The sequence below is a fragment of the Sardina pilchardus genome, chromosome 12 (assembly GCF_963854185.1).
Source record: "Sardina pilchardus chromosome 12, fSarPil1.1, whole genome shotgun sequence".
In the NCBI taxonomy this organism is placed as follows: Eukaryota; Metazoa; Chordata; class Actinopteri; order Clupeiformes; family Clupeidae; genus Sardina; species Sardina pilchardus.
In genome coordinates this window covers 27019287-27035922 of record NC_085005.1, presented here as the reverse complement: position 1 = coordinate 27035922, position 16636 = coordinate 27019287, and the positions used below count along the sequence as shown (strand labels likewise).

Genomic DNA, 16636 nt, shown 5'->3' with positions numbered 1-16636 from the left:
TCAGGTAGAACTATCAAGACGCCTGTGAAAGTCCAGGACTTTATTAGATAAATGCACTGGATCAGACATAGTTAGGTGTTTTCATATATCATTTTGACAACATGGTTCTGAAAATGCTAATGTCATTATCATCTTTCAGTCAATTAATAGTATGAGGGACAACATAAGGGACAGCATAAATGTTTATTTGCAAAGAATATTTGTTTATTAAGGAGCAAACTTAAGGGGGGATATGTGATGAGTCGTTCTTTGTATAATCTTTACTTAGGCCTAGCCTACTGATGGGATGAAGTTATGCCAGTAGCCTACTAGGGCAGTTTAGGCCTACAGTTGAATAGCCCATGCCTGGCGTATACGCTCCCACTAATAACTTCTACATAAAAGTTAAACTCAGATGTTGCTCCATTTCATGACAGTCAATACCAAATTCACAGGGTGTATGCACAATGATGATCTATGAAAACCCAGGGGAGCTACCATGCCACCCAATGGCAAACCTTATTAGGCTACTCCACTTCCTGTCACTCAATTTATAATCTGCAAGTTCTAACATACAACAAAGTAGTAGGCTAGCATATAGACGAGGCGATATAGACTCATTTAACATAAGCATAAGCATTTAAAACACAGTCGTGTTAATAGCCTACCGTTAAACGCCATTAGGTATCTATGTCAGCGCCTGGAGAGCTCGATTAGGACTGCACGCGAACTCACTAAATTTAGGCCACTAAACTTCATTTAGACGCTTGCTCACTGTCAGCAATCCATGAGCGGAGACTCAGGCATGACATATGGCTGTTCAATCATTACGTCCACGGTAAATCAGTGAGTCATCGACCATAATAACCATAACTACCGGCACAGCCTTTCAGAAGCTTAACCTGTGCAAGGACATCTTTGAACAGTTTACTAGATAAGAAAATGCGCGCATGCAAAACGCCAACATTGCAGCCATAACAACAACAGTAATGGCTACGTCATGTGATCTCACTCCGGGTCATATGACATTCCCCCATTCACATGTGACTCCCGTGACTTTTCAGTCGGAGTCTGGTAGTAGGACGGGAGGGTTTATTACGAGAATAAGTTACCGAGGACCCAGAAACGAAGGACTTTAAAAGCTGCGCACACCTGCGACAGTAGGTTACACACACCCGAGGTTGGGAAGGGTCTAAACTACTGTTGGAGCAGAAACCAGCAACCCGGAAGCAACGAGAGACAGTGAGTAGACTACATGCTTTTAAACATCTTTTTGGTCACAATGCATAATGCATTCGCCGATATCTCTATTCCACTTCTGTATTTTACAAAGGTTGATGTCGATCGTAATCAAGAGACCACAGACATGTCAAAACAACCTGCAGATAGGCTACTGTAGGCTAGTAGCCTACTCATCTTGCCAAGTGACATATTGGCCTGGATGAAATAGAGTGTGGGAGTGCATGAATGATATTGGTGATCAATAATGATGATGATGATGATGATGATGGAGGGGATTTTGTTGATGATTTCTTTCTGATGATGCTGATCTAACTGGCTCCTCTTAGTGTGAAAGAATGGATAGAATACTCTATTGTCATGCTTGCATGATTTGGTCGCTCTGGAAAGAGTAAAACACAAGCATAGAGTCGACACATTCATTCCAATACACAAACGTATATCCACAGGATTGACACACAGTACATCACATGTATGTATGTAAAGTAATGCAATGTACCCCTTTACTCTAGCTATAGCCCACTGTGGCCTACTCTATAATCTTCTGATTGAATGGCACACATCAGGATGCAGAAACTAAAGACAAGATTCAATGAGAGGAGTTGAGACTAATTCTGTCCATATACAGGCAGTAGCCGTTACAGACAGAGAGACAGACAGACAGACATATGGCTTTGAGACATACAGAAATATGCTGCAAGACAGACCAAAGCAGACAGGCAGACAGACAGACAGACAGTGTTGTGTGCCATTGTTCTGTGCTTTGCTCTCTGCTCAGCCAGGCACCCGGTGGGTTTTGCTTATGAACTCCCCTAGGGGGCGCTATGAGAGCATATATTGATATATGCCACATCCTGGTGCAACACACACACACACACACACACACACACACACACACACACACACAAGCTCACATGCTGGCTGAGTAAATATTCCAGTTTAAGCACAACCTCTCATTAGCAGACTGGGTGGTAGGGAGGGAGGGAGAGAAATTAACACACACACACACACACACACACACACACACACACACACACACACACACACACACACACACGCACAAACCAATCAGGTGAGAGTGACTGGTAAGACGTACACAAACACATGGAGAAATGGGATGTGAGAGGGCTTGTGTATGCATAGACACTAACCCTGTCAGGTGAGAAGAGGAAGGGGTTTTACACACACACACACACACACACACACACACACACACACACACACACACACACACACACACACACACATATACACCCAACACACAAGCATATCTGCTCATGTGAGCAGTCACAAGATGCTTAATTGTGCCAGAAGTATAAAACCTGCCTGCTTGTGTCAATATGGGAGTGTGTGTTAGAGAGAGAGAGAGAGAGAGAGAGAGAGAGAGAGGTGTACGGCGTAAAACTTCTGATTTGATTGCATAGATGTAAATGGAAACAGGTAAATGCGGTATAAACATGGAAAAACTGACAGATTTTTCTGCATAAAATAGAGGCGTGCGGCAGGGCTGTCGTCTGAGTCCAATATTATTTACAGAAATTAGAGGTGCAGTTTTAACAGTCTACAACCCCCGGACTGAGACTCCATCAAACAGAGGTCAAATTCCTGCTTTTTGCCAAGGACTTGAATCATCTGTCGCCTTCACAACGGGGACTGCAGCAGCTCCAGGATCTGCTGGAGCAGTACTGCCAGTCCTGGGCCCTGGCAGTAAATCCAACATACCCGAGTTATGATGTTCCAAAGAAAGCCCAGGTGTCAGAAACAGACAAACAGTTTAAGCCTGGGGGCAGCACGCCTTAGAGCAGAGCACACAATACACCTTGGTCTAGTAATTACCACACCAGGAACCTTCAGCATGGCAGCGAATGCACTCAAAGAAAAAAGCCTGAAGGGCATTCTACTGTACAGTATGCGTTAAACAAACATCCTAGTTATGATCTGGTGCAAAATATTTGACCGCATAATCCTGCCTATTGTGCTAAATGGAAGCGAGGCTTGGGGTCCACAAACAGTATGCCTGACTACACAAAGTAGGACAAGCATCTTGAAGCCCTACACACAGAATTCTGCCAATCGACGCTAAAAGTTCAATCAAAAACACCCAACAATGCATGTAGGGCGCCTGAACAGCAGTCCCAAAAACTCACTGAAAAGAGTTCTCTGAGTCAGCTGGTACTGAACTGACTCAACAACAACAATTAATAAACATCTAGCTCAGTCCAGCGCTGCTTTGCAAATATCAATTTGAATCAGCAAAATAATGAATCAGGCAAAAGAAGAATGTTTAGAGCATTGGAAAAAACAAACTGCTGAAGTAGAAAGTGGAATGAATCCCTATCTCCTGTCCTAAAGATAGAATATGAATTGGCAGAGTATCTCGTCCCTGTCAGAGATACAAAGCAGAAGCTAACCTGACCAAGTACAGGCTCAGGGACCGCAATCTACAGAAAAACCTGTCTTTGTATCAGTACTACACACACACACACACACACACACACACACACACCTCTACCTATCATCCCAGTAATATTTCTTCTATTCTATTATTCTGTGCTCACATGTTTATGCCCACATTGCTGTACATGTATCTCTGTTCTTGTGATCCTACTGTGTTATCTGGAGCACCACTGTACCCAAACAGTCATGCTGATGAAGCAACTTTTGAATGTTTGAATTGTAAGTAAATGTTCTATGTATTGTTTCTTTCTACGCAGGCATGAATCCTGCGGGGCTTATTTTTGTTTTGGCATTGTCCACGGGCACCCTGGCTCTGGACAATGGTGTGATGAGGACCCCACCCATGGGCTGGTTGGCATGGGAACGCTTCCGCTGTGACATCGACTGTGATCATGACCCAAAGAACTGTATCAGGTTCGAATCAGCCAACTCCGTACTACCCTTAGAGCAGTACACCCAGACAAAACAGAAATGCATCTCAGCAGCACAGTACAATTCTATAGGAATATTGTCATTTTTTTCAGAAAAAAAGTCTGTCTGCATTTTAAATTCATGTTCTACACAGCAGTAGTTGATTTAAGGTGACTCACTCAACTTGAATAACGGGGTTACAAGCAGTTACTTGTACACACATCTTTCCCAATAACAGGTTGATGTAACTACAGTTGTTATACACTAAGAGTTGTTCAGATAAAGCTTTCCCTGTCTAAGGGAAAGGAACACAGAAACCAGTATCTACAACAGGGGCCATTATCTTTAAACCAAATTATTTCAGGTCTTCTGAATTCTACTCAGCCCGGTAAACCTAGGGTTAGCATAATAGCTATTTAATACAATTCTTATTTAAAGTATTCAATTCATTAATATAGTAGGATATTGTCGTTGCATTTCATGGTAATTGCAACTTGGTAATGCTAGCTTGGTATTGAATGATAATAATGATAATAACATATTTTATTTGTAGAGTGCTTTATCACATACTCAAAGTGCTGAACTTTGGAGGGTAAAAGAGACAGAAAAAAAGAAAGATAGAATGTAGAGAGTATGATTTAAAACAAAACTAGGCAAGCACACAAGAGAACCAGTGTGAGAATGCAGTTGAAATAAGCATATTAAGGGTTATACGTTTAAAGGATCTAAAAAAAATGCAGTCAACCTAAGCTTTTCCTTTATGACTAAAAATGCATACTATTTCTGGAATTCTGGACATTCCATGTTGGAAAGCATCTATTCCCATCCTACCACAGGGCAGACGCTGATCAGCAGACATGATAAACGATATTTCCCCATTTGACATCAGTCTCTGGCCAAGACATTATTGGAATCAACTCATACAGTGTAACTTGCAATAACTCATGACGTGACACTTTAAGCACGGCATGCTGTTGTCTTTAGTGAGGGTTGTTTAGCAACAGCGACACGACAGGACAAGAGAGAGGGGGCGGGGCTAACAACTCTCCTCATCTGCATATTCATGTGAGAATCATGCATGGAAAAATATGTTTTTACCGTTTTCAGTTGTGCTTTCCTTGCTTGTATGCGAGTGTTTGTATGCATGTGTGTGTGTTCATGTTACGTTTGTTTCCTGAAAAGCACTCAGACTTGACAGTAATTGTGTTTGTCACTGTGGGTTGAGGTTTGAAGCAGCTCTTCAGAAATGCTTTGCGAGAACAGAATCAGTAGTTTTGGACCAAAATCTCTGTGACGTGCTCAGGCTGCGGTCGTGCCTCTGTTTGCTGTCTGCCTCCGTGTCCATCAATCAGTCAGCTCCAGCATTCCTGTGTGTGCCTCCAAAACCTCTCCCTCATGATGGATGTGTGTGTGTGTGTGTGTACGTGTGTATGTGTGTGTGTGTGTACATGTGTGTGCGTGTGCGTGTGCGTGTGTGCGTGCGTGCGCGTGTGCGTGTGCGTGTGTGTGTGTGTGTGTGTGTCTGTTGCTGTACTGTACATCAGCCCCTGCTGTGAGATGAACAGGAGACTCTTTGCCTCCGTTGACCTCTTTCTTTCCTTCTCTCCTCTGCACTCCTCTGTTCTCTTCATCCTTTCTTTCTTCCTCACCTCTTCTCCTTTTCTCTCCCATTCTGTTCTCCCCTGCTTGCCTCTCTCCTTTCATCTCATACTCTCTTCTCCCCCACTCCACACCTTCTCCTCTCTCCTCTCCTCTTCCCTCCTATATCCTCTCCTTTCTTCTCATGCTCTCTTCTCTCCTCCACTCCACACCTTCTCCTCCCTTCGCTCTCCTCTCTTCTTCCCTCCTCTCTCCTTTCCTCTCCTCTCCTTTCCTCTACTCCAGTGAGAAGCTCTTCATGGACATGGCGGACCGACTGGCTGAGGACGGTTGGCGCGAGCTTGGTTATGTTTACGTCAACATCGACGACTGCTGGTCCTCCATGGAGAGGGATGCCAATGGACGCCTGCAGGCAGACCCAAAGAGGTGAGCGCTGGACCGCACTTAATCACAGGACTAAAATGCTTCACTAATCAACAGATAGATACTGTGTAGATAGATAGATAGATAGATAGATAGATAGATAGATGGATACTTTGTTGATCCCCAAGGGGAAATTCAAAATTCAACAGGCCTAAACCACAATGGTGAAACAGATCACTACTAGACCACAGGACTAAACCAGATCCCTAAACTACAGGACCAAACCGCAGGACTAAAGCAGATCACTTCACTACTACAGGACTAAACCACAGGACTAAAGCAGATCACTTCACCACAAGACTAAAGTATATGGGACTAGAACACTGGGCTAAAAGAGCAGGACTAGACCTCAAGGACTAGACCAGTGCTAAACCAGTAAACCAAGCTCAGCCCATTCTAGTTTTAAACTCCAGTTAGGCTCAGTCCTGTTCTAAACTCTGAATCAGTTCAGTCCAGCGCTAAACTCTATCTCATTACTGACTGACTATGGGGTCTTTTCACATGGGTCCCTTATCACCCTTTCCCTTGGGAAAAAGCACAGGTGTTTAAAACATTTTCCCTTTCTCCTTCTTTCCTCCTTTCCTCCCTCCCTCCCTCCCTTCCTTCCTCTGTCACTATCCAGATTTCCGAATGGCATCCCTCATTTGGCGCGCTACGTGCATGACCGCGGCCTCAAGCTGGGTATCTACGGTGACTTTGGCACGCACACGTGCGGCGGCTACCCTGGAACCACGCTGGACAAGATCCACACGGACGCCCAGACGTTTGCCGACTGGGGCATCGACATGCTCAAGCTGGACGGATGCTACTCCAACGCCACGGAGCAGGAGAAGGGTGAGCGACATCATCACGCTAACTAGAAAAGCACTCCGAGAGCTCAGACCTCCGCCAAGCGAAAACATAACCACCTCCTAGATCCAGACGGTGATACGGATCACTCCCAAATTTTACAGTAATTGTTTCTTTCTTGGGTCATTTCAGACCTTTCCTGAAAATGTCATCGAAATCCATCCCTAAGTTTTTGAGTTATCTTGCGAACAAACAGACAAACAAACAATCAAACAAACCCTGATGAAAACATAACCTTCTAGGCGGAGGTAATGAAGGCTAATACAGTCATTTCCTGTGTATAAGCCGCAGGAATGTGTTTATTGCAAGTTAAAAGACACCTCATAACTGAAGAAATTTAGCAAAATCAATATATAACCCGTGGCTAATAGTCTGGAAATTACGGTAATGCTAACCCTTACTTTAAACCCAATTGGGTTAGTTAGCTAGTGTAAGCCAATCGATATAGCATAAACACATTTTGTACTTGACAGGTTACCCACTCATGTCACAGGCCCTCAATGCTACAGGCCGTCCGATTGGCTACTCTTGCAGTTGGCCTGCCTATCAAGGTGGACTTCCTCCCAAGGTAAGCGAGTGTGTGTGTGTGTGTGTGTGTGTGTGTGTGTGTGTGTGTGTACAGTGTATATATATATATATATATATATACATTTGTAACCTTGTCTACTTATCTAAAAGTGTTACCACCAGTGGACATGACAACACCAACCATGTGATCTCGTGCTCATGTTATATGTAATTAGAGTAAGTGTGGTGATACAGTGGCAGAACAGAAACAATAGTAGCAGAAAATACTTCACATCAGCATAGAGAGAGAGACAGAGAGAGAGAGAGAGAGAGAGAGAGAGAGAGAGAGAGAGAGAGAGAGAGAGAGAGACAGACAGATGTATCACCACGAAAGTAAAACGTTAAAAGATACTGAAGCAGCAGTTAGAGTAAAAAAAAAGAGAAGGGAGATGATAGACTTTAGTCAAGAAGGTCAGTGAAAGGATCATTTTAAAACCAGACTGAGAGAAATAAGGCACCTCACGTGTGTGTATGTGTGTGTGTGTGTATGTCTGTAGTCGGGGAGGTTCCAACCATGTCAGCATGTTCATGAGTGTGCTATTTCTTCCTCTGAATTTCAATGTTGGCAACACCAGAGTTACCACCTGAAAAAAGCTGAAAAAAGCTGCGCTGAACTGTCAAGCTCTCCGTGGAAAGAAAACAGTTCTGATACCTCCACTGAGTGTTCTTCACTTACTCATGCGGAACAACAATGCTGATGCCAATGTGCATTGTTTTATAATTGTACAGCTGCTATTTGTTACAAACGGAGAAATTCACACCGCTGAAAGTGTGTGTGTGTGTGTGCGTGCGTGCGTGCGTGCGTGCGTGCACCAGAGAGGAGAGCTGATGCAGCAGGCCAACGCGAGTCTTACTCAACCGACATTAAACACAATCAAACAACGACTATATCTAAGTGCAGTCTACCCATTAAAGATGATCTGGCTAACATGACCTGTGTGTGTGTGTGTGTGTGTGTGTGTGTGTGTGTGTTCTCTCCTGTAGGTGAACTACACTCTGCTGGGAGAGATCTGTAACCTGTGGCGGAATTATGGCGACATCCAGGACTCCTGGTCGAGTGTTCTGAACATTGCTGATTGGTTCTTCGACAACCAGGACATCCTGCAACCGGCTGCTGGACCTGGACGCTGGAATGACCCAGACATGGTGAGACACACACACACACACACACACACACACACACACACACACACACACACACACACACACACACATACACACACTCGTAAGGGCATGTAAGGGATGCCAGCTAGCATAGCTGTGCGTGTGGTATGTTGGTGAACCTCACTCCCCGTTGCCTCAAGTGCAGTGCTAGCATGAAAGCTAGCATCCTGGGCATTTAGCGTGATTGTCAGCGCGCTCGACTTTTGATCCGAGGTGCTGATGTTTGCGGGTTTGAGTCCGGGCGTGTGCAGGGCTGAAGCTTGTGGTGATGCAGGTTACAGTATATACTCACAAGCAAACCTACTAACAACTAGGGCATGTAGCAACCTGCAGCCAGATCAGTGGTATGCACATGCTAACACTCACAGAGATATTCCTCTCTCTCTCTCTCTCTTTCTCTCTCTCTCTCTTTCTCTCTCTGTTTCTCTTTCTCTCTCTTCTCTCTCTTTGTCTCTCATCTCTATCTATCTCTCTATCTCTCTCCCTCTCTAGCTGGTCGTTGGGGACTTTGGCCTGAGCTATGACCAGTCCAAGACTCAGCTGGCCCTGTGGGCTATCATGGCCGCCCCCTTCTTCATGTCCAACGACCTGCGCACCATAGACTCCCGCTCCCGCTCCCTCCTGCAGAACAAGGGCATCATCTACATCAACCAGGACCCCTTAGGTATCCAGGGCCGTCGCCTGATCAAGGTGAGGTGACCTCTCAACTCCCCTCCTCTCACCTTCCACTTAAGGGTCTTCTTGAATGCGCGTCATGACTCTCTCTTCAGATTTCTCCCTGTGCACTTCATTTCTTTTTTCTCTTTGTTTTACCTTCAGTGAAATTCACCGCAGTTTATTTCATGTCAGTTGTTAAAAGCAGACGTATTTAGTTGACCGTAAGTGGGTTTTTCTTTCTCTCTCAGGAGAAGAGTGGTGTGGAGGTGTTTTGGCGCCAGCTATCTGGTGGCCCCAGTGTGCTGGTGTTCTTCTGTAGGCGAGAGGACATGCCCTACCGCTACCAAACTTCCCTCAAGAAGCTCAACTACGCCGCCGGAACATACCAGGTCTCACCCCACTCTCACAGCGCTCTACTCTTAACCTCTCAACTTTGACCCCTCACCCTCATCCTCTCCTCTTTTAACTGTTAACCCCTCACCATAGTCCCCTCTTTCTAAACCTCTCAACTTTGACCCTTCACTCTACTCCTCTCTACTCTCAACTTTGACCCTTCACCCTAGTCCTCTCTACTCTCAACTTTGACCCCTCACCCTACTCCTCTCTACTCTCAACGTTGACCCCTCACTCTACTCCTCTCTGACCTTGATCTTTGAACTTTAACCTCTCATCCAGGTCCTAGTCTGGACACATAACCTTTTCTCTGCATTGATTCCTATGAACATGAGCCGAATGTTGCGTAACATCCCACTGTGTGTCTTTGCACCCTAGTTTAAAAAGTGTCCAGAGAGCACAGTCTGTCTACAAGCATGCATGAACGATGGCTATAGCTGGCCATAGCTGATATAGCTAGCATGTACTGTAGCTATCTTTCTCCTTGTGGGACCATTGAGCGGGTTTATCAACTTAATTTTTGCACTAGGCACGTTTTTTTTTAGCTTTATTTACCTTAACTTAATCAGCTTTGGAGTCATTGGAATGGTTATTTTACTTATTCCGGGTTGAATGATAGTGATCTTGCTTCCCCCATGCACCTGTGAGCGAAAAAACTATGCTTGCAAGTTTGTGCTCATGAAAAGGCTGACTGACCGATTGAGCTGAAGGGGAAGCTCTGTAGAGAAACCTGCAAGCCTAAAATGAAGAAAAAAAAAAAAAAAAAACAGCGAAGAAATTGCCAAACCTGAATAGGTCCTCTTTAATGCCCATGGTGTTATATTAGCAAATTGATTTAGCTTAGTTGTTAATTTAGCTTTAGTTACTTAAGATTGCACACTGCCCACCATTCAAACTAGTACCCTCTGTCTCCCCCCTGCTCTCTTGCTTACCGTAGGTCTATGATGTGTATGAAGAGAAGCTCCTGTCCACCATTAAGGACTCCACAGACTTTGTTGTGTCAATCAACCCGTCGGGGGTGGTCGTGTGGTATTTGGTTCCTGCCAAGCAAATGTTGACGGACACCATGCTCTTTGGCGGCGACCGCCTGGACATACCCAATCGCCTCTGATCAGCCTCAAGAGTGCACGATGGCGCATAGAAATGACATCACTGTACCGATGTCATTGATGTCATCACCAGGAATGATCTCAGGTTGAGTTGATTTATGTTAAGTGTTTAAAATGTTTACAAACCTTCTGCAGGTTTGGGCACTGAAGCAATCCATGAGACTTATAATCGCCAGTGGCAAATGAGTGGGAAGGACTGTTTTTGATGATTGCTTTTTAATTTATTTTTTTTTCCTTCCACTTTTATTTTTTTGTATTTTGTTTATTGTTGTATTTTTTTTTATCATGATTTGAGCTGTGAATCTAAGAACAGGAGAGGAACAGAAAGAGTGAAGTGTGTGTGTTTGTGTGTGTGTGTGTGTGGGTGTGTGTGTGTGTGTGTGTGTGTGTGGTCCACACACTCTTTGTGGCCTTCCTCCCATCGCCTTTTAAATCGTCCAGGATGCTGGGCACCACCTGCAATTAAACTGCATCAGCACTTATGACCAGTCCCCAGTGTGTCTGTACGAGGCCTCTCTTTTATAACTCTCTTTATACCTCTCAGGGAACAACACAGAGCTAATTGACATCTGAAGTTTGCCTACAAAAAAGAGGCAAAACTGCCATCTTTGCCCATATAAGGAATTCCGAGATCCGAGACTACCTATGGCAAGTTGCATTGCAAATTAGCTCTGCGGTAGCAAAAATCGAAGTTTTCCGTCTCAACGTACCACAGATCACCGTATCCACTCGAGCGTTGAGCAGAACGTCTGCATTTCAGACTTCTTCGTCCCCGCAAGAGTTTAACGGGTGCAATAATTAAAATTTCCATGTTATTTTCCCATAGGAAAAATCATAAGATACCGGATCTCAAAGATGGCAGCTTTTTTGTAGGCGAACTTCAGAGGTCTATTGCTATGCCATTTTGTATCCATTTTCCATGCAAATCTTTGTGTGTGGTTCTGTGTGTGTGTGTGTGTGTGTGAGCAATCAAGGGTATTGGTGAATAAAGTAATGAGGATGATGCCTGTGTTTACAGTAGGCAGAGTGGTCTCTGAAGATGTAGAAATCAGTTTGCCGAAAGGACCAGTAGAGGGCGTCATAGTCTACAGGACTATGTGAACACACACTCAGAATCTTGGTAAACAGGACCATGTCTCACACACACACACACACACACACACACACACACACACACACACACACACACACACACACACACACACACACACACATACATACATATGCAAACAATCCTTGGTGTATACACTTGGCCACTCACAGAAATGCAGTGACACTCAAACACACACTAAAGATCGCACACACATACAGCTGCGCACACACACACATACGCACACACATTCACACACGCACACACAATCCTTGGTGTGTACAAGCCAGGGCCCCCTACCCGAATTCCTACCCGCATACGCACACAAGACATTGTTTTATTCAACCATCGGGGTCCGGGGATGTATTACCGGTGCCAATCTTAGGCCGACCTGAAGGTTGCACAAGTTCAGAGGTCAGAGGTAATAAATAGCTGCATGAAATTGGGATTATACAGAGTTTTGATTATCCAACTGATATTTTATACATTTAACGTGGGCAAATATAGTTTTGGTAACCTCACAACCTCCGCTCAGGCAGCACTGTGCGGACCCCCCATAATCTCTGGTGATCCCTAGTGGGGTCCCCGCCGGGCCCCAGGTTGGGAACCACTGCACTTGGCCACAAGCACAAAAGCAGTGACACACAAACACACACACACGCACACACACATACACACACAATCCTTGGTGTATACCAAGCACAAATGCAGTGACACACACACACACACACACACACACACACACTTGCGCACACACTCCTTGGTGTATACCAAGCACAAATGCAGTGACACACAAACACACACACACGCACACACACATACACTTGGCCACAAGCACAAATGCAGTGAGACACTAACACACACACACGCACACAATCCTTGGTGTATACACTTGGCCACAAGCAGAAATGCAGTGACACAGTAACACTGAAAGCCTGTTTCTTCACCTCTCCTCTTTCCCCCTCTTCTCTTGCCTCTCATCTCCTTCCCTCTCTTTTCCTCTCCTCCGCATGTTCACTCCTCCCTCCTCCTCTCTGTCTCATCCTCTAATCTTTGATGTCGTGTGCTCTGGCCTTGTCCTTCAACTCTGAGGTCTGGCTGAACACTGTAGACACAGCACAGCCAGCAGACTGTGTGTGTGTGTGTGTGTGTGTGTGTGTGTGTGTGTGTGTGTGTGTGTGTGTGTGTGTGTGTGTGTGTGTGTGTGTGTGTGTGTGTGTGTGTGTGTGTGTGTGTGTGTGTGTGTGTGTGTGTGTGTGTGTGTCTACGTGTGTGCGTACGTGCTTGTCTGTGACTGTATATAAGTCTGTTCCTGTATGTGTGTATATATGAATCTCTGTGTATGTGTGCGTCGGTCTGATTGTATGTGTGTGTGTGTGTGTGTGTCTGTGTGTGTGTGTGTAGCTGTAGCCAATAGCCAAATGTGTATAGTGGTTACACAGTCCAGATTCCATATAGAGCATTGTGCATTGTATTTGTGTGTGTGTGTGTGTGTGTGTGTGAGTAATGTAGATGTAACATTCTGCATATACTATGTTACAGTGGTACAGATGTGAGCGTTTGTGTTTGTTTTCGTGTGTGTGTCATCGTCTGTGTGTGTGTGTGTGTGTGTGTGTCTCTCTCTCTCTCTCTTTCTCTGTCTGTGTGTGTGTGTGTGTGTGTGTGTTGCAGGTGGAGCCAGAGGGCTGATATGAGTGGGCTCTGGGTGAAAGTCAGCTTGACCCTGAAAGAAGCACAAGACAAACACCTGAGAGAGAGACCAGAAAAAGAAAGAGAGAGAGAGACCAAAAAAGAAAGAGGGAGGGAGGGAGGGAGAGGGGCAGAGAGATACAAAGGAAGGACAAAGGGAGGAGGAGAGAGAGAGAGAGAGAAAGAGAGAAGTGATGACGAGAACTGTTGGAGTTTCTTCCATAATGAGAGCAATAAATACACACCCAGCGTAGTCATCACAGGAACGATAAATAAAGGAACACATGTAGGGAGAGAGGGAGAGAGAGAGAAAGAGAGAGAGATTTGGAGTTTCTTCCATAATGAGGCCAATAGAACACATACTTTGTTCTTTTTTTCTTTTATTCATTTGATACCCAGTTCGTCCAGCACCCAGATTTTAGGGATTGGATGTGCGTGCTTCCGTGTCATCACAGGAACGTTCAATGAAGGAAAACATAGAGAGAGGGGGGGGGGGGGAGAGGCAAATTAAAAAGAGAGAGGGCAGACAATCAGAGAGGTGGGTCGAGGGAGACAAACAAGGACAGGTCGACCGTATGATCGAGGGACAGACACAGGAAGAGAGGGTAGAGAAGGTGAGAGGGAAAGAGAGAGAGAGGGATAGAGAGAGAGAGAGCGGAAAGGCCTGTGCAGGTTAATGTATTCTGGCCTAGTGCCCTAGAGACAATCTGCCACTTTTAAATCATCTGGAGCACAAATAGATCGATGACATTTACACACATACACACACACACAGTCACACACACACACACACATACACAGTCACACACATAGTCACACACACATTCACAGTCACTCGGCACCAGGTCGTTTCAGGTCAGATGTGTACTTTGTAGTGTAATACACCAATTCTCTGCATTGGTGCACCTGTTTGTGTATGTGTGTTTGCACACACGTTTGTTTGTGTGTGTGTGTGTGTGTGTGTGTTAGTGCAGGTGCTGTGACTTGCATTAGGTGCTTGGTTAGTGTGTCTGAGTGTGTGTGTGTGTGTGTAGTTGTGCGTTTGTGTGGAATTACATATCAGAGAAACTGAAACACACACACACACGCACACACACACACCTCGTTTTGAAGAGAAGAAAGGGTGAGAGATGAGAGGGAACGGGAGGGAGGGATTGAGAGGGAGAGGGAGGGAAAAAGAGTGAGAGGGCAGGAGAGAGAAAGAAGGGAAGGGAGAGAGTGGAAGAAGGGGAAAGAGAGAGAGAGAGAGGGAGGGGCAGTGGAGGATGAGTGTGTTCCTGCCGCCTCTCACGTAGCCCCACACAGCTGTGGCGTCGACACACACACACACACACACACACATACACACGCACACACACATGCACACAGCCAGACTCACACTTCTGCCCTCCAAAAAAGATCACACATTTGCTCACACTACTTGGCTCTTGCACTTACAGTCAAATGAGGAATCTGTGTGTGTGTGTGTGTGTGTGTGTGTGTGTGTCTGTGTGTGTGTCTGTCTGTCTGTGCCTCCCTGTGTGCCAACTCTAGAAGGCTAACATTACAGTCTCATACATTCTGTGTGTCTCTCTCTCTCTCTTTCTGCACGCACACACACACACACACACACACACACACACACACACACAAAGGCCATATGAGGTCTTTCAGCTGCTCTTTGTATGACATCAGCGCTGGCTCTGCCCAGCTCCACTGCACTGTTCAGATCATTCAGTCTGCCTGACGCTATCCCACACCCACACACACACTCACACACTGCCGCACTGTACGTGCAATAGCACACACACGCACACACACACACACTGACTCTCCCACACTGCACGTGCATATAGACGTGCAGAAACACTCCTCTTGGTCAGATGACTGAAGCTGTGTGTTGGTGTGTGTGGACATTTTTTTTGTGTGTGTGCAAGACAGGGGGTTGCCAAGATGTCTGATGTCCTTGTGACAAAAAACCCAGGTTTTCTAAATGAGTCTTTATAGCCAGTCTACACACACACACACACACACACCTACACACACACACACACACACACACACACACACCTATACTGAAGTAGAAATATTTTTAATGCCTCACTTTCCACAGGTAAACACCACACACACATTGTGCAAAAAAAAGTCATCTTTTTCTGAATGACTTTCAGGCTTCACACACTCTCCCCTCCCCCCAGGTCACACACACACTCACACACCCTCACACGCCCACACACACCCCTAAGGTACAGAGAGTCAACCAGGTCTTTTTCTCAATGACTTTCACTTTCCACTGATAGCAGCTAATGTGAACTCAGCGGAAAAGCTGCTGTGTGCAGTCTCTCTCTCTCTCTCTCTCTCTCTCTCTCTCTCTCTCTCTCCCTCCCTCCCTCCGTGTCCCTCTCCGAGGCAGCTGACTGGTTGGCTGGTCTCCAGGCGCGAGCTCAACTCCAAGGCAACGTGCCGCTCGCCATGTACGCACCACCGCAGGGGGGGGCAGAGGAGGGCGGGGTAAGAGTGTGTGTGTGTCTGGTTGGCTGTGTGTGTGTGTGTGTGTGTGTGTGTGTGTGTGTGTAGGGGGGGCACGACTGGGCGGCTGGAAATAAGAACGGGAGAAATGAGAGTAGAGGAGTATTGAGCAGTCCTGAATGAGAGAGACACCGGGGGGGGGGGGGGGACACCACATAGAAAGGTTGATTTGATGCTAAATCCATGCACACACACACACACACACACACACACACACACACACTCACAGCCTACATATAAATGCTTTTAACACAGCCATAGCACAGACGCCACACTTATCCAAGCTAAACCACATAAATACAGCTACCACAGTCAATATACTGTATCATATAACACACACACACACGGCCACAGGATTGCAGTTATAAGACACACACTCAACACACCATAGTAAACATACACACACTCACCATGTTACTCCTGTGTTGTTAGAAGCTCCAAGAAAACACTCTTTGGATCCTTTGGTTACCAAGCATCCAGCCAGCACACACCTAGCCAGAGG

At 45.6% G+C, this 16636-nt stretch overlaps 1 protein-coding gene across 1 annotated transcript; it reads left to right on the top strand.

The window, feature by feature from the left end:
* The first annotated feature begins 1072 nt into the window (after positions 1-1072).
* On the top strand, positions 1073-11329 carry LOC134098139 (alpha-N-acetylgalactosaminidase-like). The gene is made up of 9 exons (XM_062551111.1): positions 1073-1221; positions 3933-4089; positions 5971-6111; positions 6731-6942; positions 7431-7525; positions 8509-8670; positions 9181-9378; positions 9594-9734; positions 10676-11329. Exons 2-9 carry the CDS (start codon positions 3935-3937, stop codon positions 10847-10849), a joined length of 1278 nt encoding a protein of 425 aa, XP_062407095.1. The 5' UTR covers positions 1073-1221; positions 3933-3934; the 3' UTR covers positions 10850-11329.
* Positions 11330-16636: the final 5307 nt, after the last annotated feature.

What these genes read in the sequence shown, in the direction of transcription:
- LOC134098139 (XM_062551111.1), top strand. Translation starts at nt 3,935, where the DNA reads ATGAATCCTGCGGGGCTTATTTTTGTTTTGGCATTGTCCACGGGCACC. An exon ending in CTGCAGGCAGACCCAAAGAG is followed by an intron (nt 6,112 to 6,730) that starts GTGAGCGCTGGA and finishes GTCACTATCCAG; the next exon opens with ATTTCCGAATGGCATCCCTC. An exon ending in AGGGCCGTCGCCTGATCAAG is followed by an intron (nt 9,379 to 9,593) that starts GTGAGGTGACCT and finishes TTTCTCTCTCAG; the next exon opens with GAGAAGAGTGGTGTGGAGGT.